Raw genomic sequence first — 27,788 nt, forward strand, 5'->3', positions numbered from 1 at the left:
GTCCTTTCTGTTCTCCACTTCATGAAAGCTTTATATTGTTGAATATTATAATATTAGCTGACAGTAGATGATGATCAGTACGACTCTTGCCTTGAAAAAACATTGAAGCTGCGTTCAGCTTTACCAGGTTTTGCTGAGGCAGAGCCTCTGTTGGATAACCAGTAATGAAGAGGACTAAGTCCATAAGAATCAGGGACAGCAGAGACAGTTTGGATGGTCGTCCCTGATGGCGTGTTGAGATGATTCTGGGGAAAAGGTAAAAAGCTTCTTCAGACTGGGAGTCATCTCATCATCCAGTATTTTAGTCTGTCCACAGGCATTCATAGTGCTTCTGTAAATGTCTTCTCCCCAACACCTTCTGGACTCATGCAGCCCCAAATCATCACACTCCCACCTCCGTGCTTCACTGTGAGGACGATGCATCCACTGTGGAAACCTCAGCCAGGTTCATGGGGTTCCAGCCCAACACAGTTGTCTTGGTCTCATTTGACAGCAATGTGATCCCAGTATTAACTAGGCTGGTTTTCATAAATATTAAATCTTGCAGTTTGCAAGTTGCTATGGACAGAGCAATGTTTTCTCTTTCCTTGTTGCTGTCCATAGACGGTTAGATTTTGAAATTACCTTCATACCGTCTGAGCCGTCACAGAAACTTACCTTTCCAAAGTCTTCAGCACTTGACCATTAATTTTTCAGAGGTAACTGTGAAAGTAGCACACCATCTGCAGCATCATAGCTGTTTGGCTCTGATTAGTAATACTATGACTCTTTCTTAAATTACTTGTCCAAATCTTTGTGAAGTACTACAATCTTTTTTTCTGTCAATTCCTTTGTTATTCTTGTCCATGTGAAGTCAAGATGCAGACATACAGACACAGCTTTGTTAACATGTTTTTATAACTAGGTTGATTAGAAATCAAAGCTGTACTCAATTTAGTGTAAATGATCACAAGTTTCATTGTCATCATTTGACATTCAAGAGATTTTGCACAAAGGTGTACTCTCTGCTCCTGTACACTGTTTGCGTAGGATATGTAGGGTTTACACACCAGCTTCTTTAGTCGGGAGCTACAGCTACAGAGATACTCAGTCCTAAAGTAATTCTGTAATAATTAAGAAAGGACACAGACACCAGCAGTTGCAGCTCTCATGTTTTACAAATAATACAGATAAATCACTGTTTCTTTTTGCTCAAACAAGGCATAAAATACATAAAGTCCAATGTCAACAAACCATTACAGAAACATTCTACATACCAATGTACTCCAAGATTTATCTTTTAAAACTGACCACACTGAATTTATGTCTAATTTCAATGTGTGTGCTCAAAATATATTACTAATGACTCAAACAGACCCTCATATATTCCCTACAGAGGCAGTGGCCAACAATCTATTAATGCAGTTAGTTTGCAGCGATAATAAACAATTCCTTTGTGTGCAACACTAATAATCAATGTGTTGACAAAAAGTCATCAAGAGTGAATCTGAACAACTGCAAGAGTTCAGTATAAACAATTAATGCACGGCACTCACTGTACATGTAGAGCAGTAATCAGTCTGGAGGGTACACTTCGTCTCTTCTGTTACTTGGAACAATTTATCAAAACATCATTAAGTCTAAAGCTAAAGCCACTCAGCATTACAATCAACTGAACAGGTATTTTTTGCTGCAAAAAGAGAGAAGCTGCACACTGAAACCTTTCCACTGGGATCAACAGAAACCCACATTTAGTGATAAAATATGAAACGGACCAATTCATGAAAAAAAATACATGTGAAGTGTGTATAAATAATGTCACTGTAAGGCACCTTTTGCAAAAAGTAGTTCCCATAAAGATGAATCTTAGTGTTACTGAGTATTATTAAAGCAATAACTAAATAGTTTGGCCTGATATCAGTCCCCTCACCTGTTTGTTCATGTAAAACAGCGACTGGAGTAAATCTATAAAGAGGCTGCCCTGTTCTAGACACAGACTGAAGCATTTACAACCTGAGGCCTCTGTCAAAACCACACATTCATAGTAATAGACTGCTTGGCCATCTTAAGTGCAGAGAAGTGCAGCAGTGTGATTTTTCTTTTATATTGTGTCATCTTTTTGCAATAACAAAATCAAAGCGTGTTGAAATTGCAATGGCCACGTAGTGATGTGTGTCTGTCAGCAGATCTGTGTCAGTGATGGGGAGTCTGGTGGATATCAGTTCTTCCATAAGTAGGAGGAAAAAGAGCATTTAATATAGTAAGAGGCTGTGACTCATCCATGGCTTGTTTAGACCATCGTTAAAAAAGAGCAGGACTCTACTTAAAAGTGTGAACATTTTCTCCCACCTATTTGTTTGCTTTTGGATGTTCCTTATGACAATATTTGCTTTTACTGGATGTTAATGTTTAGTTAATGTAACCTAATCTTTTGTCAGTCTCCTTGGTTGGAGACCAGCAGTGATTCTGTTTTCTTACAACACAAGTTCATCACTAGGTGGCTCCCTGAAGGGCAGACATCAAGGGAGAACAGTTTGTTAATAAGGAAGCAAGTGCACTCCTGCTCTGAACATCACATATCCATAATTTTAGATTTAAACCCAGGATACATTCCCTATAGCTCTTGTTGTACATAGAGTGAAAGTATTTCAGTTTGTGTTCACACTTAGTGTTTTAGAGTTGATTAAATAAAGTGACAGATGTCCCTCAATGATGACCTTAAGCTAGTGACTAGTGTTAGGCTAAAGACAAATGTTAGATGCTTAAGGGGAATATTTATGACAGCTGACATCCTTTTGTTTCCATTTCTGCAGGTTAACATGAGAGGCCATTGTGGGGCATAAAGCTGTGTGGGTTTTCTCTGTGGGTAAGTGGCTATGTTTGAGGACCCTCAATGATACGGTTAGGGCCCAGGGGCAGCACCTTCCTCCGTGGAGGCCGGTGGGTTGGGATCCTTGTGGAAAGGAGTCTCCTTGTAGATAAACCAGCAGTTGCCTGCCCACAGGATCAAGTTCAAAAAGCCAAATATCTGCAGGAATAAATGAAAACAAAAAGACAGACATGTGACAGTAAGTAGAGTTCACTGTGTATTTATAAAGAACATACAGCCTGTTTCCCAGAAATGAACTGAATAAAGTCAGTGGAGTTCTACAGTTTAAAAACTTTTTAGTAAAGAACTAGGCTCTATCTTTGTCTGGGAAATGAAGCCATAGTGTTCACTTTTTGTTAATGACATGTAATTGGTGTTCATGTAAAGAAAGTTTGGAGAAAGAGATTGCTGATATTTAACCAGTTAATATATTTACATAGTTAGCATCTACCAGATTTACCGTCCTTCTCACTGCTCCCCTTTGTGCATGAGCATGAAAGTGCATGAGCACAACATGCACAAGTATTTGACAAAAAAGTAAAATAAATACTGCCCAGCCCCCCTGTATGCCTTATTAACCCCTCAGTTTTGCATTAGTTTTCCACCATTGTAACATCACTCACTTCATACCTTTATTATTGCTCTGTAATAGAAACTTACTTTAACTCATCTACACGACCAGTCAAAAGTTTGGACACACCTCATTCAATGATTTTTATTTATTTTAATTATTTTCTACATTGTTGATTAATACTGAAGGCATAAAAACTATGAATGAACATATGGAGTTATGTAGTAAATAAAGTGTTAAACAAACCAGGATATGTTTTAGATTTTAGATTCTTCAAAGTAGTCCCTTTTTCTCTGATGACAGCATGTATTTGGTGTTCATGTAAAGGGATTGTTGACAGCTTTGTACACTCTTGGTACTCACTCAGTGAGCTTCATGAGGTAGAACCAGAAATGGAGTCCTGAAGGAGTTACAGAGATGCTGAGCACTTGTTGGTCCTTTTGTCTTCACTCTGTGGTCCATCTCATCCCAGACCATTTGGATTGGGTTTAGGTCAGGTGACTGTGGAGGCCAGGGGCCTCATTTATAAAGCTTGCATACGCACAAAACAGGGCTAGAAAGTGGTGTACGCCACTTTCTACGCAAAGGTTGTGATTTATAAAAACAAACTTGGCGTGAGAATGTGCACACCAGTGCACCAACTTTGATTCTTGATGCTTGCGTACGCACAAAACAGGGCTAGAAAGTGGCGTAAATCACAACCTTTGCGTAGAAAGTGGCGTACGCTACGTTGTGATTTCTAAAAACAAACTTGGCGTGAGAATGTGCGCACCGGTGCGCCACCTTTGATGCTTGCTTAAGCACATTTTGGAGACAGAGGGAACGGCAGTGCCGGAGGGTGAAGTGGTGAGTTGAAATCAGATTGATCTCAAACCTTTATTGTCATCACGTATTAGACTTGTAGAGCCGGATAATCATAAACCCTCATTGTTGTAGATGTTCATATAGTGCGCCATTCGGCCTACGACTGTATTTGCAGAACTATGTTCATATATCAACAGGGGCGGATTGAACGTTATTTCATTCGGTCGTTTGACTGAAGGGCCGGTGCGCTGGTCTTTATTAAATAATTTTGTTTACTGGGCACCCGGCGTCTGTATAGCTCATCGGATTAAGCAGGCAACCCATGTGCAGGGGCTGGTCTCCGACGCAGTGGCCCGGGTTCGATTCCTACCCGCAGCCCTTTTATGCATGTCTCCCCCTACTCTTCTCCCCATTTCCTGTCACTCTTCACTGCAACTATCACAGTAAAAAAGGCAAAAAAAGTAAATAATTTTGTTTATTTATCCATATGCGGCCGAATGGGATGAGCGTCCAACCATTAATCAGCCCTGTACAGGCACGCAGGCCCACATGCGTCACACCACAACCATGCTCAGTGTAGAGAAAACACTGCAGGCCGGCGCTGCGTAAAATGTCATGGATCTAGCAGCTTATGTATATATAGATACATTCATGAGTTAGTTTGCATTGACCATTCATGGTAAAATGTGGGTGTGTTGTTGGGCGGGATGTGAGGTGGATCCACCTGAGCAATCTTCCAGCTGGTGTGTGATTTATAAAGAAATTGCGTGCAGCTGTGCTTACGCACAGTTTTATAAATCAGGGGCGAAGGGCATACGCCCATTTCAGATTTTCGGCGTTCGCAAACTTTTAGTATGGATCCTACGCAATGTTTTATAAATGAGGCCCCAGGTCATCTCCACCATCTCCTTCTTGGTCAGATAGTCCTTAATCAGCGTGGAGGTGTGTTTGGGGTCATTGGCCTGTTGGAGAATAAATGATGGTCCATCTAAACGTTCCTTTTTGACAAATCTTATAGTTAGGGCTGACTGGGTGACCCACAGGGGTTCGGCTTGTGTCTTCATTTGCACAGCTGACTCCCTCTTGGACGTCCCTTCGTTCTGCCCCTAGTCATGCTGTTAAAGGCCTAGGCTGCTGGGGGACTTCTCTTGATGCACTGAGCCCTTCTCTATCTACCTTTACATTTAATATGTATACCGTTATTGCATTACATTCACTCCGTTTCCCCCTGTGCTATTTCTCCGAGTGTCCCTGGTCCCAGAGCTGGATGCTTCAGATCTGCGGTTGATGTTCCACCAACTGGTCCAGTCTCCATCATGTCCACTGTGGGATGCTGCTGCTGACCTTCCTCCAGCCCTCTGCTTCCAACTCCCCTTTTCCACCAGTCAACTCTGCATCGCCTTCACTATACTTGTTATGCTAACTTACATACTGTTTGAATTTTACTGCTAGCTATATATGGAGTATGTTTAATGTCAGAGCCGTACATCATCAGAGTAAACTATGAGTCACTTTTCAATGTTAGCTTACACTTTGTGTCACATATCCTGTCATACATGTATCCAAATGTGTGTTGTGTTTTCCTTGCTTTCCCACCCCTCCCTCTTCTCCCATCCCTCCCCCTTGCCCTCCTCTGTCCTTCTCGACCCGCCCGGCCAGCAGGCAGATGGGTCCCCCCTATATAGAGCCGGGTTCTGCTCGAGGTTTTTTCTCTGTTAAAAGGGTGTTTTCCTTGCCATTGTCGCCTTTGGGCTTGCTCTGGGGGTCAGGCATATAGGTTCTGTAAAGTGTCTTGAGACAATTTGACTGTAATTGACGCTATATAAATAAAATTGAATTGAATTGAATTAAACCAAACCTGATGGGATGTCATGTGGCTGCAGGATGCTGTGGTAGCCATGCTGGTTCAGAGTTCCTTTAGTTTGGAATAAATCCCCAACAATGTCACCTGCAAAGCACCTCCACACCATCACACCTCCTCCTCCATGCTTCATGGTGGAACCAAGCATGCAGAGGCCATCACACCTCCTCCTCCATGCTTCATGGTGGAACCATGCATGTAGAGACCATCACACCTCCTCCTCCATGCTTCATGGTGGAACCATGCATGTAGAGACCATCCATCACCTTCTCTGGTCTCACAAAGGCATAACGGGTGGAACCAAAGATCTCAAATTTGGACTCATCAGACCAAAGCACAGATCTCCACTGATCTCTCTAATGTCCATTCCTGGTGTTTCTCTTCTGCTTGTTGCTTTTCCTTAGTAGTGGTTTCTTAGCAGCTATTGGACCATAAAGGCCTGATTAGTCAGTCTTCTCTAAACAGTTGATGTAGAGATGTGTCTGCTACTAGAACTCTTTGTGGCATTTATCTCGGCTCTAATCTGAGCTGCTGTTAACTTGTCATTTCTGAGGCTGGAGACTCGGATGAACTTCTCCTCAGCAGCAAAGGAGACTCTTGGTCTTCCTTTCCTGGGGTGGTCCTCACGTGAGCCAGTTTCATTGTAGCATTTGATGTTTTTGTGACTCTGAATGAGAATACATTCAAAGTTCTTGAAATTTTCTTGATCTTCTGTTCTTAAGATACTGATGGATTGTCGTTTCTCTTTGCTTAGCTGATTGATTCTTGCCATACTATGGACTACAATAGTATTCAAATAGGGGTATCCACTGTGTACTAATCCTACTTCTGCACAACACAACTGATGGTCTCAAACACATTCAGGCAAGTAATTCCACAAATTGACTCTTGACAAGGCACACCTGTTTATTCAAAACAATTCCAGGAGACTACTTCATGAAGCTGACTGAGAGAATGCCAAGATTGTGCAAAGCAGTCATCAAAGTGATAGAAGGCTACTTTAAGAGTCTAAAATATAAAACATTCTGGTTTGTTTTACACGTTTTTGTTTACTACAATATTCCATATGTGTTCTTTCATAGTTTTGATGTTTTTTTGTATTAATGTGCAGTACAACATAGAAAATATATAAAATACATTAAAATCATTGAATGAGAAGGTGTGTCCAACCTTTTGACTGGTAGTGCACATTTACACAACTGTCAATAAAAGTAGATACTATGGCATCAAAACTCTTATCATACACAGCTAACGCCATGAATGGAACTGGTTTTTATTCTGAACACCAGATGACAGCTGTGGCTCAGGTGGTAGAGCAGGTTGCCCAATAATTACAAGATGGTGGTTCGACCCCCTGTTCCTCCAAAGGTCAAAGTGTCCTTGGGCAAGACACTGAACCCAAAGTTACTCCAGTGGCATCGTACTTATGTCACCATTGGTGTGCAGATGCTTGTGGGTGTACCAATAAGGTAGAAAAGTGTTATTAAGTGCAGAACATTTACTACATGGAACTGCCTGGTGCACACCAAATACAGAAACATTCTATTATAACAGTGTAATTGGTATATAAGGTATACTGCAGGGAGACTGCAGGTTAATAAATTCTCAGTTAGAACCAATAGCTATGTTTTTTATGGCTGAACAGTTGTCTATACATTCTGCTCAAATAATCAGGTTGCATTAGTGAAACACTGATACTATGTGTAAATTCCATATTGACTGCTACGACAACACAGTCAAGAAAGCTACGAAAACCAACATCAGTTCACATTATATGTTAAATATAATATTCGACACACGTGTCTCTGTAGCTCTAATTTGCATTAAACAAAGCTACATGCAAAGTATAGAAAATCTAAGCAAGACTTACCACAGAGGCATTAAGGCGGCCCATGGAGGGAAACTCTCCTGGATGGCAAGTAACAGTGCATCGCTCCACCAGGTGGGTGGGGTCAGTGGCCCATTTGACATCAGTCAGGCCTTTGCCCCAGGCTGAGGAGGACACAAGCCACAGGAAGGCAAAGGCTGCAGTAACCACAAGGTCCTGTCAGGAGGAACAGGAAATTTGTTGACAATATTACACGATTACTACTAACCCTAACCCTATTGCCTTAATCAATCAGTATTCCGTATACTTCCACATTGAAGTACAGGCTGACAAGACAGGTTGAGCTGGACACAAATGGAAAGCACTTTGGGTTAACTTCTGTTGTTTCATGCTAAATCAGTAAGAACGATTTGCTCAACTTGAATGCAGCTGTGGTTTCAAATCTGCCTAAATGCATGAATGCAGTCATAAACCATGGGTTATAGGGTTAGGGTGACACCGACTACTAGCACTGTACAGTTAATTGTTTATACTGAACTCTTGGAGTTGTTCAGATTCACTCTTGATGACTTTTTGTCAACACATTGATTATTAGTGTTGCACACAAAGAAATGTTTTATTATCTCTGCAAACTAACTGCATTAATAGATTGTTGGCTGTAATGGTTTGTTGACATTGGACTTTATGTATTTTATGCCTTGTTTGAGCAAAAAGAAACAATGATTTATCTGTATTGTTATTTGCAAAACATGAGAGCTGCAAACGTGAATGATTACAATATCATCACCTCTCAAAAAATTACAATATTTCTAAGCTGGCAAGTGCAGTATTTCCTTTTATGAACAATCAATAACAAATAGTTCAAGACTTTATTGAAAATATAGTTACCAAAAAGAAGGAACAAAAAGTGAATACACCTGTAATCACTGGCAGACTGTTTAGAAAACCAGCCTAGTTAATACTGGGATCACATTGCTGTCAAATGAGACCAAGACAACTGTGTTGGGCTGGAACCCCATGAACCTGGCTGAGGTTTCCACAGTGGATGCATCGTCCTCACAGTGAAGCACGGAGGTGGGAGTGTGATGATTTGGGGCTGCATGAGTCCAGAAGGTGTTGGGGAGAAGACATTTACAGAAGCACTATGAATGCCTGTGGACAGACTAAAATACTGGATGATGAGATGACTCCCAGTCTGAAGAAGCTTTTTACCTTTTCCCCAGAATCATCTCAACACACCATCAGGGACGACCATCCAAACTGTCTCTGCTGTCCCTGATTCTTATGGACTTAGTCCTCTTCATTACTGGTTATCCAACAGAGGCTCTGCCTCAGCAAAACCTGGTAAAGCTGAATGCAGTTTCAATGTTTTATCAAGGCAAGAGTCGTACTGATCATCATCTACTGTCAGCTAATATTATAATATTCAACGAGGGATGGGAATTTTGACTAATTTTCCCTACCGACTAGTCTCAAATTTTATTAACGACTAGTCTATAAAGCCACATAATGACAGTGAAGAAACATTTTCATTTATATTCCGCTCCGTAAGTCTGGATGGGATCTGTAGTGACTTTGAGCATGCGCGATTCACCTGTCGTCTGGCCACGGAGTGATGTGGGTCTCCTCTAATCAGACACTGAGACTGCTGCAGGGTTACTGGACTGACAGCCTGTGCTTTGAGAGGGGGAGAAGCTCACAGCAGCACCTGCTGCTTGTTGAGGACAGTAACTGCAGAATGATCCGAGTTTTCCTGTCAGTCTCCAAAACAGCAGAAAAAGTCGCTAGATTTGTTTCTAGTCGCTTTTGACAAAAAAAAAAAAGTCGCTAGGACGCTTTGGAAAGTCGCTAGATTTAGAGAGAAAGTTGCTAAGTTGGCAACACTGGTTTCTACTTACACAGCCGACAGGCGACCTTGTTGTCATCTGCTGCATCAAAATACTGCCAAATGGTGCTGATTTTCTTACACGGGAGCGTCGCCATCTTCCCACTTTACCTTTCCAAACTTTCTTCCCCAAACTGTGTGGCCCCACCCCCTGCTACGTGTGCGTGGGAGGGGAGGGGAGGAAGAGCAGCAATTCTCTCCCTGGCTGCTCAGCTTGTTTACAAAGAAGCCGAGGCAGAGGCACGAAGAACAAGGTGCATGATGCTTAATGCAGCATTGAACCGACTAGTAAAATACTAAACATTTAATAAATGAGTAGGCGGTTAAACGATTAAACGACTAGTCACGCACATCCCTATATTCAACAATATAAAGCTTTCATGAAGTGGAGAACAGAAAGGACCAGACCATGTGACAAAATGAGGGTTGACCAGAACTCTGGGTTGGATGATGTGAACGAGTCAGTGAGCAGCACTTGTTGAAAAATGACAATTTTGATAGTAAAGGACTCCTCTAATATGTGTACAAAATTGTATTTTCTAAAAGTGGAATCCTTTACTCTGTCTTTACACTAAAGTAGATGGGAAGAACTACTGGAACCCAAGTGGGAACAAACAATGGTGCAGGAAGCTCACGGCTGCTTGAAGAACTATACTTACTATGATGGGGCTGCGGGGGGCCTGACGGTAGACGTGCTGGTAGCCCAGATAGAGGATTAGTGTGGCGGTGCAATAAAGGAATCCAAACACACCGACGCACACAAAGAACTCAGCTGAGGAGGAGAAGTCGCCCTGCAGGAATGTCGCATTGGTTTGACTGCCATTACATGTCGGTACGTCATACGGATGAGCTCCCAACCTGAAGTCATTGAGATGGAGAGAACGCACCTTCAACATTTGCTCTGATACTCTTGTTTCTATAGCTTGTGATTTGAGAGAAAACAAGTCCTCACCTGGTTTACTCGTCTATCCAAGGAATGCAAGAGGAGAGAATTTAAAGTCATTACGTAAAAAGTGTAATGTTTTACAAATACTGAGGACAATAAAATAAACCGAACCTGAACTGATCTGATTATAGGTCAACTTCATCATCAAGACATTTAGCAGAAACTGGACGTGACATGTACACTACCAGTCATTTATTAAAATGATTCCTGCAGGTTCCATGTGGAATTGTGTTAGGTGACATGAAGTGTTCATCTATCAGTAGGTCTCCACTTGGTTCATCTCTTACATGTGTACGACGATGCACACATTTTCACAAACAGTGTTGCACTGATCAGCTGGTGGTAGCATGCATGAGATGCTTTAAAGCAGTTTTAGAGGTGTGACAAGGTGCACTGTACAGCTGTAAGAGATCTCTGCTGTCTGGGAGTGCAGGTGCCATAGGACGGTGAAGTCGGCATGCAGCTGCATGAATAGCAAGCCCCATGGCATCCCAGCAGAACGCTGTTTAAGATGATCTGTGTCATTAACTATATGTGTCACTGATTTTAATATTGTGGCTAATCACTGAACGTCTTATGTTATGAACTTTAAAATGCATTCTTATTTTGCTGCTGGCATTTAAGTATTGTATCCTCAATATTTCTCTATCATTCCTGTTTCACCTGAGTTTTACATGTTACTCAAACATAACCTATGTGCCATCCACTAGTGAACAAATGCAAATGTCTTAACTGTAAATGTAACTGCTGTGAACAAAGACAAGGGCACAGAGCGACACCACACACTCAGATTACTTCTATATCCTTGTCTCTGCAAAGTTCTCTGATGCTCACAACCCTGTTGCTTCGTTCCTGCCAAATGCTGGTGGGGTTAGTTAAATGACTGACAAATTTAATGCAAGCACCACTTCTTCTACTGCCACACTGAGTAACCTGTGTCTTTTGACTTTCACTGGCAGGATATAGTAGTGATATGATGATGTTATCATGGTATCTGTGTCCAAATTCATCATTCTAAACAAAGGTATAAAAACTTAGCAAATAATAAAAAGTTCTAAATGGTTCTACATACATTTGTTAGATCGTGGCTCTAATGCAGGGGTGTCAGACTCATTTTAGTTCAGGGCCACGTTCAGCCCAGTTTGATGTCCAGTGGGTCAGACCACTAAAATCACAGCATAATAACTTATAAATGATGACAATTCTGAATTTGTCCCTTGTTTTAGTGCAAAAAAGTACATTCTGAAAATGTTCACATTTAAGGAATTATCTTTTTACAAAATATCATGAACAATGTGAAAACAAAAAAAAAAGACAGAAAAATTAGACAAAAAAGTTAGAAAGCGACCACAAAACGGACCAAACACAAAAAGCAACAAATAAAGCGAAACACAAAATGGCAAAAGTAAGACAAAAAAACACAAGCAAGACAAAAAGGAAACACAAAACGACAAAAACAAGAAGCAAAACAACAAAAGTCAGACAAAAACAAGCTTACAAAAATGAGACAAATTGACAAAAGAACAGTGAGCAATCTAGTATTTTACTTTGTGATCAAAACAGCTTGTCATGATCTAGGGATTATTTTAAATTTAGAGTTTTACAAATTTACAATATGAGTTAATGTCTTCTCTGTAATTTCTACTCTTTCCAAAGTTGTCCCGCAGTCAGATTGGACCTTCTGGAGGGCCGCATGTTTGACACCCCTGCTCTAACAGCTGAAAAATGACCTCATAATGATGCTGATTTTAATGGGACAGTCCTATTTCAAAGTGGATCAGTACAGATGTCTGTCACATCCTGTTCAGTCTGGTTGCATTGAAAACTGCAACCAAATCATTATTTAATGCATCTGCAGTCCTCTGACAGCGATAACATGAAGAGTCAGCCGGTAATGATAGCATAAAAAAGTAGCAGGTACCACTGGACCAAGTGGATGGATCAACGACCAAGTAAAGCAACCATACTCTTGACCACATGATGGCAGTAATCCACAACGATCTAACAGGGCTTTGTGTGGTAGTTGAAGTGGGAATAGCAGCACTGACAGGAACTTAGGAGCAAAGACTAGTATGAAAGCGCTATTCAACAGTACCTGAAGGGGTAGCCAAACACCGCCTTTACGTCTGTTTCCTCCTTCTCTCCTGTACATTTCACTGTGAAGTGGGTTGTCCCAGAATAACCTCCTGTGGTGGCAAAGGCACAGATGGCGAAGACCTATTGAGGAAAAGAAGATAAGACACTTTTGAAAGATACTGCATGAAAAGGGGGAATTCTACACCACATCCAATATAAAACTGAGACCATGATTCCTCTCCATCAGTGACATGCTTTATTCACCTTCTGAACTAATTTTCACCCTCCGCTATCACTCTGTTCCCTGGAACTGTCACATCCTTTTTCCACAGGAAACGCCCTCCCTTTCAAAGAGCTCAAAGCAAACACTAAAACATGAAGCTGACAAATCAAAACAGTTGAGCTCCTAACAAACTGTCTTTTTAGAACTCACATGTGGTCAAACGTCATGTCCTGATACTAAGATAAACTACTCTCTTCAAAAGTAAAGCATTTGTTTCAGCTGTGATAGTCTTGGCTCTCAGACAGGATTAAGTAAACGTATAACAAAGAAGTGTCCCATGGTGGTGTCAACATCTGGTTTGATGGATATCATATCATCTGATTCCATTTTTTACTGAAGAATTAACACTGTAGTGGTAATTTTATGGAGCCTGATAGAGGACAGGGTGGGTGATTTTCTTTTTCTCTTATCCCATAAAAAGATCAAAACCAACAGTAATGAATGTGTACTTCTCTGTATGCTAGAGCTCCGTTTTTGTCTGAAAACAATCCAATATTTTCCTGAGTCAGTGGTGGACTTGGTGATGTATAATACACCATAAACACACAATATACACTTTACAGCACAGATTTTTTTTAACCAGTTTTTCAGGTTATTGAGTTCTGTATGTACTAAAAACTGCCTGTATTTGTAAAGTGCTATAGAAATAAATGTACCTTGCCTATTAAACATGCTTAAAACATTTCCAAATTTAAATACTTTTTTTTTTTACCTTTTTCCCCCTCATAGAAACCTTCCAGTTTCCTGTGTGTCTGAGGTATGCTAGTCACAACTGCTCCAAGTATAACATAATAAAAATGTCATGATAAGACAACACTGAACTTAAAACTTCTGCAATTTCCGTAGAAAATGCATTTTCATACCACATGAGAAAGACTGTCTGCAAAACTGTTCCTCTCATGGAAAAAAAACAAGTTGATATCTGCGACTATGCTGAAAACGAGATAGCAGTAGGAAGAGTGGAAAGCAAAGAGTGAGCAGGTCATTTCCTTTAACACGAACTGACTGTGCAGAAAACTGAACGAGGCTAAAGGACAGCCAGGCTGCACCCGTTACGGCTTCATGCTCAGGTAGACATCAGCAGCAAGGTTTGAACAAGGCCTCAGCAGCCCTCTACATCTGCAGCATTAACAGATCAAATGAAAATGTTGAAAAATGTTTTAATAAGACGTGGACTGGGCTCAGACCTGAACCAGACAGGGTCCAGCATGAGCCAAACCCTCAGGTCCACTGGATACTGTGTTGAAACTGAGCAATCCACACAATACAAAACACAGGGCTGGATCGATGATCAGCCTGGCAATATTAGGACTGCCACTCACGACTACTTCTCTATGAGCTACTACGTTGACTATTAGCTCAGAAACGTTCATCATGTCTTCTTGTTGATATTTTAGTTTCTGATTCTTTTGTTCTGTTGACACTGGGTGAATAGAAAGATGTTAAACACCTTACTTGACAGTTTCGGCGAACACTCTCGCCTTCCTCAGAAGAATTACTATAATTAAGGTATTTAACATCTTGAAGAAGGGCTGGATCAGGACAAGCCATCTCCTCCAATCACGGTGCCAGGTGGACTTTCAAAAGACTCATTCAGTTTTCTGTGGCAGCTCGCAGGAGAAGCTGAGCTGCTGGTTGATGATCGATGTGTCTTGGTGTTTGTGCTCCTGGTGCACGGGGGGGATTTAAATGTTAGTGAGCAATACTTTGGCGTGTTCAGTTTTCATTGTTAGTTCAGCCAGGTGTGCTACTGCCCTGTACTTCAGTTAAATAGTTTTCTTTGTAATAGTTATCTTTTATCTCTGTCTTACAACCTGTTAAATATTCACTTGTAGCTGAAGTTTGCTTTTGGTAATGTTTTGTTCATTTATTTCAGTAGCACCCATTGTTTAATTCCCACACTTACAGCCCATCACTCTACAGTTGTGCGTTGTGTCACTTTCTTTGTTGCCATCCTGTTACCCTAGGCAGCCACGTTGTAAAGATAATAGTGATTCCATAGGGCCAATCCCCAGCAAAAACCTCTTACACCTCCTTCTATTGCCCCCTAAAAACATGTTAATAAGCTTTATCAGTAAACAGAGTACATCTGTCCAACAATGCTGTTGATGCTGACTGCTGCTCTTTCATCCTATTTATAAAGGAAAGACATTATGTACTAAAATAGAGACACTACTGGGAACAGAGCAGAGTGAGATTTCATACGGCGGCTCTCTGTCATACAGCCAAGACTGCCACACATCATGGACACGCCAAACATGGAACTCATATCTGGAAAGCAAGAAGAAATTATCGAGGCTCAGACGCTCTGCGCGACTTTTTGGGGAAATGTGTGCTTTATGGTGGGAGCTCTTCCAACACGCTGCACTGCTTAAAGTAAATATTGAATGTTGCTCAGTTTAATGTAGTATATGGTCTACAGTGACTGCAAAACAATCGATCAAAACAATCAATAACCCAAAACCCACCCAAGTGAACACACATTTGAGATGAACCAAAGAATTCTTTGTTGGATCACACAAACAAAAACACTGCTAGACAGCCTAATCCAAGTAAAATGGATTTCTGGAGTTTTAAAGTGTCTGTTCAGATATAACTAAGAAAATACATATTTATTTAACATGGGTATATTTTTCATTTTTGGATGCCATTTTGTAGGCTGGAGAAAGAGTGTTATCTCACTTACTGAACTCACTTGCTTATTGGAAGAGATACTTGAATTTAAACTCTTCCACTCAAAATCTATCTCAGAAAGTATATATTTAAGCATAGAAGTAGATATAGTGCCTTGTGAAAGTATTCGGCCCCCTTGAACTTTTCAACCTTTCGCCACATTTCAGGCTTCAAACATAAAGATATAAAATTCCAATTTTTTGTCAAGAATCAACAACAAGTGGGACACAATCGTGAAGTGGAACGAAATTTATTGGATATTTTAAACTTTTTTAACAAATAAAAACCTGAAAAGTGGGGCGTGCAATGTCATTCGGGCCCCTTGCATTAATACTTTGTAGCGCCACCTTTTGCTGCAATTACAGCTGCAAGCCGCTTGGGGTATGTCTATCAGTTTTGCACATCAAGAGACTGAAATTCTTGCCCATTCTTCCTTGCAAAACAGCTCGAGCTCAGTGAGGTTGGATGGAGAGCGTTTGTGAACAGCAGTCTTCAGCTCTGCCCACAGATTCTCCATTGGATTCGGGTCTGGACTTTGACTTGGCCATTCTAACACCTGGATACGTTTATTTGTGAACCATTCCATTGTAGATTTGGCTTTATGTTTTGGATCATTGTCCTGTTGGAAGATAAATCTCCGTCCCAGTCTCAGGTCTTTTGCAGACTCCAACAGGTTTTCTTCCAGAATGCTCCTGTATTTGGCTCCATTCATCTTCCCATCAATTTGAACCATCTTCCCTGTCCCTGCTGAAGAAAAGCAGGCCCAAACCATGAGGCTGCCACCACCATGTTTGACAGTGGGGATGGTGTGTTCAGGGTGATGAGCTCTGTTGCTTTTACGCCAAACATATCATTTTGCATTGTGGCCAAAAAGTTCCATTTTGGTTTCATCTGACCAGAGCACCTTCTTCCACATGTTTGGTGTGTCTCCCAGGTGGCTTGCGGCAAACTTCAAATGAGACTTTTTATGGATATCTTTGAGAAATGGCTTTCTTCTTGCCACTCTTCCATAAAGGCCAGATTTGTGCAGTGTACCACTGATTGTTGTCCTGTGGACAGACTCTCCCACCTCAGCTGTAGATCTCTGCAGTTCATCCAGAGTGATCATGGGCCTCTTGGCTGCATCTCTGATCAGTCTTCTCCTTGTTCCAGGTGAAAGTTTAGAGGGACGGCCGGGTCTTGGTAGATTTGCAGTGGTCTGATACTCCTTCCATTTCAATATGATTGCTTGCACAGCGCTCCTTGAGATGTTTAAAGCTTGGGAAATCTTTTTGTATCCAAATCCGGCTTTAAACTTCTCCACAACAGTATCTCGGACCTGCCTGGTGTGTTCCTTGGTCTTCATGATGCTCTCTGCACTTTAAACAGAACCCTGAGACTATCACAGAGCAGGTGCATTTATACGGAGACTTGATTACACACAGGTGGATTCTATTTATCATCATCAGTCATTTAGGACAACATTGGATCATTCAGAGATCCTCACTGAACTTCTGGAGTGAGTTTGCTGCATTGAAAGTAAAGGGGCCAAATAATATTGCACGCCCCACTTTTCAGTTTTTTATTTGTTAAAAAAGTTTAAAATATCCAATAAATTTCATTCCACTTCACGATTGTGTCCCACTTGTTGTTGATTCTTGACAAAAAATTAGAATTTTATATCTTTATGTTTGAAGCCTGAAATGTGGCGAAAGGTTGAAAAGTTCAAGGGGGCCGAATACTTTCACAAGGCACTGTATATCAAGTTAAAATTTCACAGATGGCATTTTAAATATCTATATAGAGAGATGTTTGAGCAGAAGGCACCCGATGATTTAAGGTGGAATAACCCGTACGTATGCACCTGTACGCCTCTAGTGAAACAGATGCTGGGTGACGGTGCAAATCTGACTGATTTTAAAGATTTTTATGAGGCAAAAGTAATGGAAAAGTACCTCTACTTGTTTTGAGGCAATCCATGTATTTCTTTAATTTATTTAGAGGCACCAAATGTTACACAGCCACAAAAAAGCTGCTCCTTTCTGATCCAGTACCCAACACACACACACATACATATCCTTCCTCCAACAAAAAGCTTTCATTTAGGCATGTGATTCCTGCTTCCGTACTTTCTCTCAAGAATAATGTCCTTTGTTCACTGACACCCACATTCACCAAGACACATTCCCAAACTATCAGGATGCTTTTCAACACCAGTTGTACACAGCGTAAAGACAGCAGCATACACAACCCAAACACATAAGGAGTGCAGTATTTAGCAAGCGTCACGCCCACTGAGGATTTTCAAGAATGGGTTTCATCTTTCAGGTGTCTCTGGATTTCCACAACATTTCTCAGATTTCATCTTAGCCCTGGTTGACCTACCCAGGCGAACCTGATAGTACCCCAAATAAACCCTCCAGACAGGGAGGAGGTTCCCTGTCCAGAGTCCAGAGTTCCACCCAGTCCCTTACAGACTGCCGCATTCCTCCCTACCTCTCCTGGTCAGGGAGCGGCAGGGTCGATAAGAGATGACGGCAGCAAGTCACAAGGCCCTGATTCAAGCAATTTAGCATTTTACTACAACCTATATTTGTACATAGAGTAGATGAATGGCGACTAGAACCTACCATCAGACTCAGCCAGACAACCGGCTCTCTGACTTCCTGTGAAAAACTGCTGTTTCTGGCTAATGTCCATGTTTACAGGCTGCAACACACACACTGGCCTCACACTCAGTAATAGCAATTCTAAACATCTTCTGAGCTTATGTAAAGAAACAGACTGCCCACCCTGGAAGAAGTCCATTTCATCCATAAGACTGAAGCAGACTAAAACCAACTGAACTTGAGAAATAGGAAATGGCAACATTTTAAACCTCTTGTATGAAAGAGAGGAGCTGAGATCCTGAACCTGAAAAGGCAAAGCCACCAAACTGACAACCATGCTTCCACATACAGTCCTGCTCATTGACAAGATGCCAGTAATTGCTAGCATTTAGAGGGAAAAATGAACCAGAATGAAACCAAAGTAGAAACTCTACTGCCATTTTAACAAGCTGAATTTTATTTGACATATCATTATGGTAAACCTGGGATCTACTGTACACGGACAACACGGGCAAAGCATTTGTGATGTCACCGTTCCGTTTTCTGGAGGGGCATTTCAAAGCTACAGAGTGGCTTTACCACTGATAGGTATTCAAACTAATTAACGCTTTAGAACAGACTACAATGCATGCAGTCTGTACTACGTATGTATCATTACTAGGTACTGATAACTGTCAAATACTGCAAGTGGGCATGAAAGAGGGATTTCCTGAAATGAGGTATCTCTGACACCCTTGAAGAGGTTTTAGCTAACGCCAAAGATGTGTTATTTGGAGATTCACTTAGTTAAGTATAGTATACATGTTAACAAATGATTAAAATGACTGGAAAATGCATTGATTTAGTCTGATTTGAGAAAACGGACTCCGTGCCTTTACTGTACATTGAACAGTCTTGTTTACTGTGGTGTGGTTGAGGAGCAGTTGGCTAGGCCAGTTTTATACTGTATACTATAAAACAGGTATCACTTAAATGTAACTTCATTCAAAGCTGTATCAGCATACAGTGACTGTGCTATGCCTGTGTTAAACAGTAGGGTGTTTGGTCTTATGTCAAATTGAAAAGTAACGGTTTAGATTTACTACATTATAAATTCAGGCACCACAGCAGGAACTCAATGCAACAAAAGTCAAGACGTAGTTCATTACCAACAATAAAACATTCTATTTCTTATGTCCGCCTTTATTTTTCACGACAGACTCATGATTGCATTGAAGACATCAGCATTGCACACAGCTGTTAGAGCGGTTCTTTGCTGTAGGGCTCAGTTGCTCTAGCTTTCTCTTCATAACACCCCAAAGGTATTCCATTGGGTTCCAATCAGGTGCATTACTTGGTCAGGTCAGTTTTCTTTTTTTTTCTTCTTTAGATACTGTTGTGTGCTTTGGCAGTGTACCTTGTCTTGTTTTGCTGAAATATTCTTCTACTCTCGGGAGTAATCTTTAGCTAGTAGCCACAGACATTCCATCTATAAATGTCATCTCCCTTTTCACACCTTTTCCACTCATGCGGCCTTACATCATCTCACTCCCGTCTCTGTGCTTCACTGTGGGGTTGTGCATTCAATCATTCAAATGTATGGAACTCCATTTAAGCCCAGCATGCTCTTCATGGTCACATCTGACTATGTAAAATACCCCCAATATTCATCAGGCTCCTCTGTGTGTTTCTTAGAAAAGTTTAATCTTTTAGTGTTGCATCGAAGAACAAGCAAAGGTTTCTTTTCTTGGACACCATCAATAGAAGCTGACCATATTCAGAGTCTTTCACATTGTCTGAGGCTTCACAAAACTCTGGAAAAATTCTGATAACTAATGATAGTCTCTGTGCAAAGTCTGAGAAAATATCACTGGCTGATTTCTGTAAAATCTTTATTATTAATGTGTTCTCAAAGATGGGATTTTTCATGATGACTTCACTTTTCTTCACCAATAATCAGATGATTTTCTGTACTGGTCCTCTATACTGAAGATGTACTGCAGATTCCAGCACAATGAGAAATAACTGTGAAATTTTCAAGCTTTTATTTTTAATAGTTCCTGAGATTTTGTCAATTTAACACAGCATCAAAATAAAAACTGTTCTGGAAGTGGGTCAGTGGGCTTTTATTTTTGCATTTGATATATTAATCAAAAATTTCCCAGATGGCAGACACCATTTTAAATATCAGTTAACAGTTAATGAATTTAGATGATTAACAGTCAGTGACCTGAGTAGACACATATTACTGAGTCAGACCGAGACACCACGTCAATTCTTTATCCAGTCACTAATGAGAACTAGACACCCGGTGAAAAATACATTACATCTTGTATTGTGTGCAAGCTCACAGTGACAGCTCACCACTGGGAAATCTAACACAACTGAGCCATCATTTATGTTATTGCTCATGGCTGTGCTCTTTCAGTAGAAGTCAGAATGTCTCACGTAAAAAAAATGGGAGAGAGCACCGTAAGAAAATAGATGATGGCCCTTTCGTTGCATCCAACAGACTGAATCCACTGAACATTTTATTGGACAATTCTAGATATGTTCTTGGTATTGATCGTCTATCTCTCTATTGTTTTATTACTCAAAATTAAAACAACAACAAAACCCTCAAATTTTCTACAGGAGAAAACAAAAACAAACAACGTATTGGTTCCCACTCACCAACTTTCAGGTTCGAGTCTACAGAGTACTCCATGTGTCTGAATGAGTTTTACTTTGGAATGATTGATTGCCATTTTATTCTTGAAGAATTTACATTCAGTTTTGACTTCAAAGAATTGGTTTTGATATTTTGCCTAAACTCTTGTTTACATGATGTCTGTTTGTGGTTGTAAGAAACTGATACTATTCATTGTAAATAACTGAAAATGTCTTTTGATCACGAAAAAGTTGATATTGCTAGTTAAACGTTTGACGCCCAACTTTACCAGTAGATCTGTTGAGTAAATAATCTTAAAAGTGGAATAATAATAATAATCATAGGCGTCAGTTTAGGGGGGGACAGTGGGGATGTGTCCCCCCCACTTTTTGTCAGGGGTCATTTTGTCTCCAACACATTCAAATTCTTCACATGTAAGCCGTTGTAAACCCAGTTATTTTCAGTAGTATAGAAAATTCCGACGCTCCTGAACGCACCATCTGCACTCGGCCGAGAGTTTCACAGACATGCAGCACACTTTCGTGAGGTTAAAAAAAACGCGCAGATGCTAAATTTGCGCCCGTGCCAAGTGGAAGCTCCGACCAGAGGCATGCAGGGGCAAAATTTCGGCCCGGGAGAATTAGTACTATAATGGTCCACAGACTCCTCTACCCGCATGTATCAAGAGCTCAACAGGATGAGCCTCCGCCTTTGATGCGGTGGTTGTGAGTTCGAGTCCAGCTTGTGGCATTTTGCCGCCGTTCTTCGACATTTTCTCAAAGTGCTGTCTTACCAATGACACGGAAGCATATGAGAAAAGCAGGCGTGCCGCACCAATGTTAAACTTTGATCTCAAGTAGAGGGCCACAAAATATCGTCCCACGGGCCGCAGTTGGCCCACGAGTTTGAGACCCATGATCTAAAGCATTATTATTATTATTATTATTATCATTATTTTATGACTGGAGCGGCCCAACAATAAAGCGGCCCACCGGGGATATCCCCGGTGTTCCCGATTACCCAGCACGCCACCCAGGGTGTGCATTTCCATCTGACAATGGCTGTGGTCTCCATCCCCCCCACTTTTAAAAACAAACTGATGCCCTTGATAACAATAATAATAATAATAATACCTTTATTTTCTATAGCACCTTTAAGAAGAACGTTCACAAAGTGCTTTGACAGGTAGAAAATAAAAAAATGACAAAAATGTACAGAATGGATACCTAATTAAAAGCTGGTTAAAAGGACGACATCACATAAGAGGGTCAAGAGAATAACTGAAGAGAAAATAAAAGAAGTAGATTAAGATCAGGAGGTTAGAAAGAGGGACTACATCCATCCATCCATTCTCTATACACCGCTTTATCCTCACTAGGGTCGCTGGAGTCTATCCCAGCTGACTCAGGTGAAGGCAGGGGACACCCTGGACAGGTCACCAGTCTGTCACAGGACTACATATACAGACACACAATCACACTCACACCTACGGACAATTTAGAGTAACCAATTAACCTCAGCATATTTTTGGACTGTGGGAGGAAGCCGGAGTACCTGGAGAAAACCCACGCATGCACAGGGAGAACATGCAAACTCCATGCAGAACAGGGTCTCTGCAGGTTTCAACAAGCCAAATTTAAGACTTTTTAAGACCTTTTTAAGACCATAATGAATACAATTTAAGACCCATTTCACATTGATACTGGCAAAAAAGTACAAAAGACTTGAAGGAAAACCGGAATTTATTCACAGCTCTTTCACACTCGAATACAAAACACTTAACCCAACAAAAAAAACAGAAATCTCTGTTGTGAACCAAGATTTGTTAAGAAGTAAGAGTCAAAAAATATTGGTAAACTCTACAGCCAACAGCCATTGTGTGTGTGCTTGTGTATGCACACAAGAACTATCTGAGTTCTTGTCCCCTGGCTGCAATCTCTTCCACAATATTCTTGAGCTCTGCTAATTTTTCCTTGTAGCGCCTCCTCAGAACATTTGATTTTGTGATGAGCTGGGCCATCTGAGTGCCCACCTTGCCCTCTGCCTCTTCTGCAAGCCTGTCTGCATTTATGGCCAGACTTTCAGAAACCTCTTGGACAGTTTTCCTTTTCTTTTTTAGCTCTTCCAGATGATCCTCTAAAGCAGTGATTGGCAACTGGCGGCCCGCGGGCCAAAACTGGCCCGTCAGGAATAATATCTGGCCCGCCAGATGATTTTGAAAATTTGATTTGGCACGGAGCAAAGCCAGTCCTCACCGCAACATGAAACTCGCGTGGTCGGCTACTGCCGGGCATTTCCGCGTTTGCGCTACTGGTCAGACACGGTTGTACCAGCCAGATTTCACTGAGCAACAGTGTGTGCAAAACATGTGTGTCTCGTCAGTCATTTTTAATACATCTGTGATCAGAATTGAGACGTGTGTCCCAAGCAGCGGTGATCAGCTGTAGAAGCTCCGCTGCTCGCGGTATCGCCCCCCCCCCTTGTTTACAGAAAAACCTCTCTCCACTGTGGCCTGTCCATGGGACAAAATGAGCAGTTTCTGGCAAAAAGACCAAAGTTCAGGATAGAGCCTTCTAAGGAAACCACTAGGGCTGGCCCGAATAGTGGTTTCTGGGCTCCAAATATTCGTCCCGTCCCATAACGTCCGACGGCGGAGACGGCCCGGGGGGGGGGCCGCGGCGGCGGCTGCTGCTTGTGGCGGAGACGGCCCGAATATTCGGATCCGTTCGTCTGGTCTCGGGTCCAAATTTTGCCTTCGTTTTGTCTTCAGTTAAACTGAAGAATTCCCAAACAGCGGAGTATTTCAGCATCTTCTCTTGTGTTTATGTAACGAAGTGAAGCGTGACCGCTGAGCGTGCACAGCAATGGCTGGTGGTGTTCGATAAATTGTGGCCGGGCAGTACAGGTAGCCTACATTTAGTTCCGGTTTATAGTTGCGTTATAGCGTCCTCAAAAATCGAAACATTTCAAAGCGAGACTGAAGTTTATGCATGTTTTACATATAAGTAACATCAATAGATTTTTAAGACCTTTCAAAATCGTATTTAAGACCTTTTACAAGATTTTAGGAGAATTTTAGACATTTTAAATTCAAATTATTGGATTTAAGACTTTTTAAGACCCCGCGGATACCCTGCAGAAAGATCCCAGGCCCACCCCGGGATTTGAACCGGGGATCTTCCTGCTGCAAGGTGAAAGTGCTAACCACTAGGCCACTGTGCAGCCCACAAATAAAATCATTTATTATTATTTAAATACAAAAATCATGTCATTTTATGGTCAATTGTTGTCAAAGAAGAAACCAACATTTAGAAAAAATATATATACATTTTTGATGAGGAAATTATTTAGTCAGTTTGACTGAGCACTACGCCACTATGCAGCCCGGAACTACGAACAGTGAAAAATCTAAAAAGGGATAAAAAGGCAGAGAGTGACAAAAGAGGAAATAAAAGATAACTTTACTTGAAGGTGAGTCGATAGAAATGGATTTTAAGAAGCGATTTAAAGAATCTACTTATTCAGTGAGCCTTATCTCCTCAGGCAGGTCATTCCAAAGCCAAGGGTTCCTGACAGAGGAGGTCCGGTCACCCCTGGATTTAAGCCTCGACTTTGGAATAATCAGGAGTGACCCACCCGAGGATCTACTGTAAGGCTGTGTGTTGGGATGCACAGGGTTAACATATCTAAAATATAGCCAGGGGACCTGGTGAACTTTAAAAGCGATCAATAATATCTTTAAATAAATTCTAAAATGGACAGGGAGCCAATGAAGAGAAGTCTGAAAAGAGAAGATGTGATATGGTCTGTTAAAACCAGTAAGAAGTCTAGCTGCTGCATATGGACCAGTTGGAGGCGGGAGACTGATTTCCCGGAATAGGTAGTAAAGCTTTTCACCAGCCTTCTAGAAGTGAAACAGCAGCAGATAACGCCTCCTGTGGTAGCTGCTCCACAAGTCCACGCCTTAAATACAAACACCACTGCATGCTGTCAAGGAGTTGTTAGCACAGCTGGGCATTAAGCAGAGTGTCAGAAGCTACAAAGAAGGGGGGCATTCCTTCACTGTTTTCTAAGATACAGTCCTTACAGATTAGTCACTCGCACTTATTTACACAGTAGTGATATTTAGAGCACGTTCTACTGAGCAGCAGCAGCAGCACAGACATCCAAGATATGTGATTCTCAGCAGCTGACATTCCTGACAACAGCCACACACAGCCCCGACTCACATTTCTGCCTTCAGTTTTCACCACATGACATAATGATCCATATTGTACCAACAACACTCGTCTTCTGGGTGCCACTCCATAACTGTCTGAAAGCATTAAGCAACTCTTAACTATTATAAACTATAATAAGAATAAGTGGGAACTCCCTGGTGGCCGTCTCAGCTTCCAGTTGGATCCACTGCTTTGTGTAATCAGGTTTTATTATGGAAAAGGCTAAGGGGCAGGGTAATTTAGGTTAACATTTCACTTAGGAAACCAGGAAGGTGGTAAAAATTAGCTCAACTGAATCAGGTCAAAGGCAAGATTTCAAAGATGCAACTGAACAAAAGTAGGAAGAAGAATGTACAACAGCTTTTAAGCCCTATATGTACCAGGACACCTTCCTAAACACTTTACTGACCCTTGCCCTGGTCTGGTACTGAAAGTTAGTGGAACGGACTGAGGAAATATCATCATCACGTGGAACAAATAAGGGGAATGCTGAGTAACTATACACAGAGACTAAACACAGGAAGATCACTGGTGGTTTGGTATCCAACTTGAAAAACATCAGGAGGACTTTCTGACTTCCCTTACCCATTCTAGGAGACGAATAAATCCAAGAGGTTCTTTCAAAGGTCCCAGGTCTAGAGAAAATCCAGTCTTCATTTTCTGAGGATAAAAAAACAGGGTGTCTACACAGACGAATAAGAATACAGAAACATACAGTAAATTTAAAAAAAAAAGCCGTTCACATCGGCAGTCAAACAACTATCGTTACCTGTTTGTCACCTTGCTGCTAACTGGCCCAACCCTCTGTTAGCCACATGCTAATGCTAATTCATGTCAGCCCGCTGTTTAGCTAACTCACCTACCTGAACAGTGTCCATCGGGACGTGTAGAAGCAAGATGGCCGTTTGTATTTCACTCCAAATGCTGTCGGTTTGGCTGTTAAGCTGGTATAAAGTTACTCCGTTTGCAGTCGAACAGCAGCATATGATCCCACGGCTGTGGAAGGCGGCGGAGCGAAAAGATTGCAGCACCGACAGGAAGCTGATCCGGTGGAGCTCACCAAAATAAAAGACGCTCTAAAAAGTGATCATCTTCCCACAACTGATGGAGAAATTATCCTATGATTGTAAAATGGATTTATTTTTAAACCATTTTTATTTAAACTACATGTTTATATATATATATATATATATATATATATATATATATATATATATATATATATATATATATATATATATATATATATATATATATATATACATACATACATACATACATACATATATGCAACTCAATAATGGACAAATGGAAACATAATAATAATAATAATAATAATAATAATAATAACTTTATTTATATAGCACCCTTAAGAACAGTGTTCACAAAGTGCTTTGACAAATAAAACATGAAACACAGACCATCAAGCAAGCTATAGGAGACAAGTCAGATCAGTCAGTGGAATTAAACAGTAAAAATGGCAATAAATTAAATTAACAATTTGCTAGATTAGCACGCAACTCAAACAAGGGAACTAGGCAGTTTGAAAATTAAAGAATACGATTGAGGATTAAAACTAAAAGTCAAAAAATTAGAGAATTAAAAAATTTGCGAGACAACATCACACCAAAGAACCAGACAGCTAAAAGTAAAATAAAATGAGACAACAATTAAGATAAACAGGAGATAATACAGAATATAATACTAAAACTAAATAAAGCTAGAAGTGAACTTCACATAAAAGAAAGTCATAAAAGATAAAAGACGATAAAAGACGGCATCACATAAAAGCAATTCTATAAAAGTGAGTTTTTAAAAGTGACTTAAAAGAAGCTACAGACTCCACACTTATCTCCTCTGGCAGGTCGTTCCAAAGTCGAGGAGCTCTGATGGAGAAAGCTCTGTCACCTTTAGTTTTGAGCCTCGACCTTGGAAGGACCAGGAGGTCTTCGCCAGAGGATCTAAGGCTGCGAGCTGGCTGATATGGGATTACAAGCTCAGAAATATAGCTGGGGGCTAGGCCCATGAGAGCTTTAAAAGTTACCAATAAAATCTTAAAATCAATTCTCAATCTGACAGGAAGCCAGTGAAGGGAGGCTAAAACTGGAGTGATGTGATGTCATCTGCTAAAACCAGTTAAAAGCCGGACTGCTGCATTCTGAACTAGCTGGAGGCGAGAAAAGGATTTTTTATTCAAACCGGGGAGGAGAGAGTTACAATAGTCCAGTCTTGAGAAAATGAAGGCATGGATTACCTTTTCGAGGTCTGGTGGGGAGAGTATATGTTTTATTTTTGAAATGGAACGCAGGTGAAAGAAACAAGACTGGATGGTTTTATTGATGTGGATGGAGAAGGTGAGACCTGAGTCAAAGATGACTCCTAAATTTCTGGCAGATGGTTTTATGTTTAAAGAGAGTGGGCCAAGACTAGACTGTATGAGGGGGGAGTTTTCTATGTTAAACAGATTTGGAATTATTCAGCTGCAGAAAATTATCAGCCATCCAACAGTTAATGTCATTGAGACAGTCCAGGACAGCAGCTAGGCCTCGGGGGTCCTCAGGTCTCAGGGGAAGGTA

At 41.0% G+C, this 27,788-nt stretch overlaps 1 protein-coding gene across 1 annotated transcript; it reads right to left on the reverse strand.

Moving 5' to 3' along the window:
• Positions 1-1,138: 1,138 nt before the first annotated feature.
• Positions 1,139-26,251, reverse strand: sypl2a (synaptophysin-like 2a). Its single transcript, XM_022206403.2, has 6 exons — positions 26,076-26,251; positions 25,798-25,872; positions 12,839-12,960; positions 10,457-10,655; positions 7,955-8,128; positions 1,139-3,007 (listed from the first exon to the last, which is right to left on the reverse strand). The coding sequence occupies exons 1-6, from the start codon at positions 26,088-26,090 to the stop codon at positions 2,882-2,884; spliced, it is 711 nt and encodes a 236-aa protein (XP_022062095.1). The 5' UTR covers positions 26,091-26,251; the 3' UTR covers positions 1,139-2,881.
• Between the last annotated feature and the right edge of the window lie 1,537 nt (positions 26,252-27,788).

Source organism: Acanthochromis polyacanthus, chromosome 5, assembly GCF_021347895.1.
Source record: "Acanthochromis polyacanthus isolate Apoly-LR-REF ecotype Palm Island chromosome 5, KAUST_Apoly_ChrSc, whole genome shotgun sequence".
NCBI lineage: Eukaryota > Metazoa > Chordata > Actinopteri > Pomacentridae > Acanthochromis > Acanthochromis polyacanthus.

Bases quoted from the DNA above. Each gene is read 5' to 3' on its own strand.
- sypl2a (XM_022206403.2), bottom strand. The intron at 10,656-12,838 runs GTACTGTTGAAT...CAATGACTTCAG, and splicing joins GTGTTTGGCTACCCCTTCAG to GTTGGGAGCTCATCCGTATG. The intron at 3,008-7,954 runs GTAAGTCTTGCT...TTATTCCTGCAG, and splicing joins GCCGCCTTAATGCCTCTGTG to ATATTTGGCTTTTTGAACTT.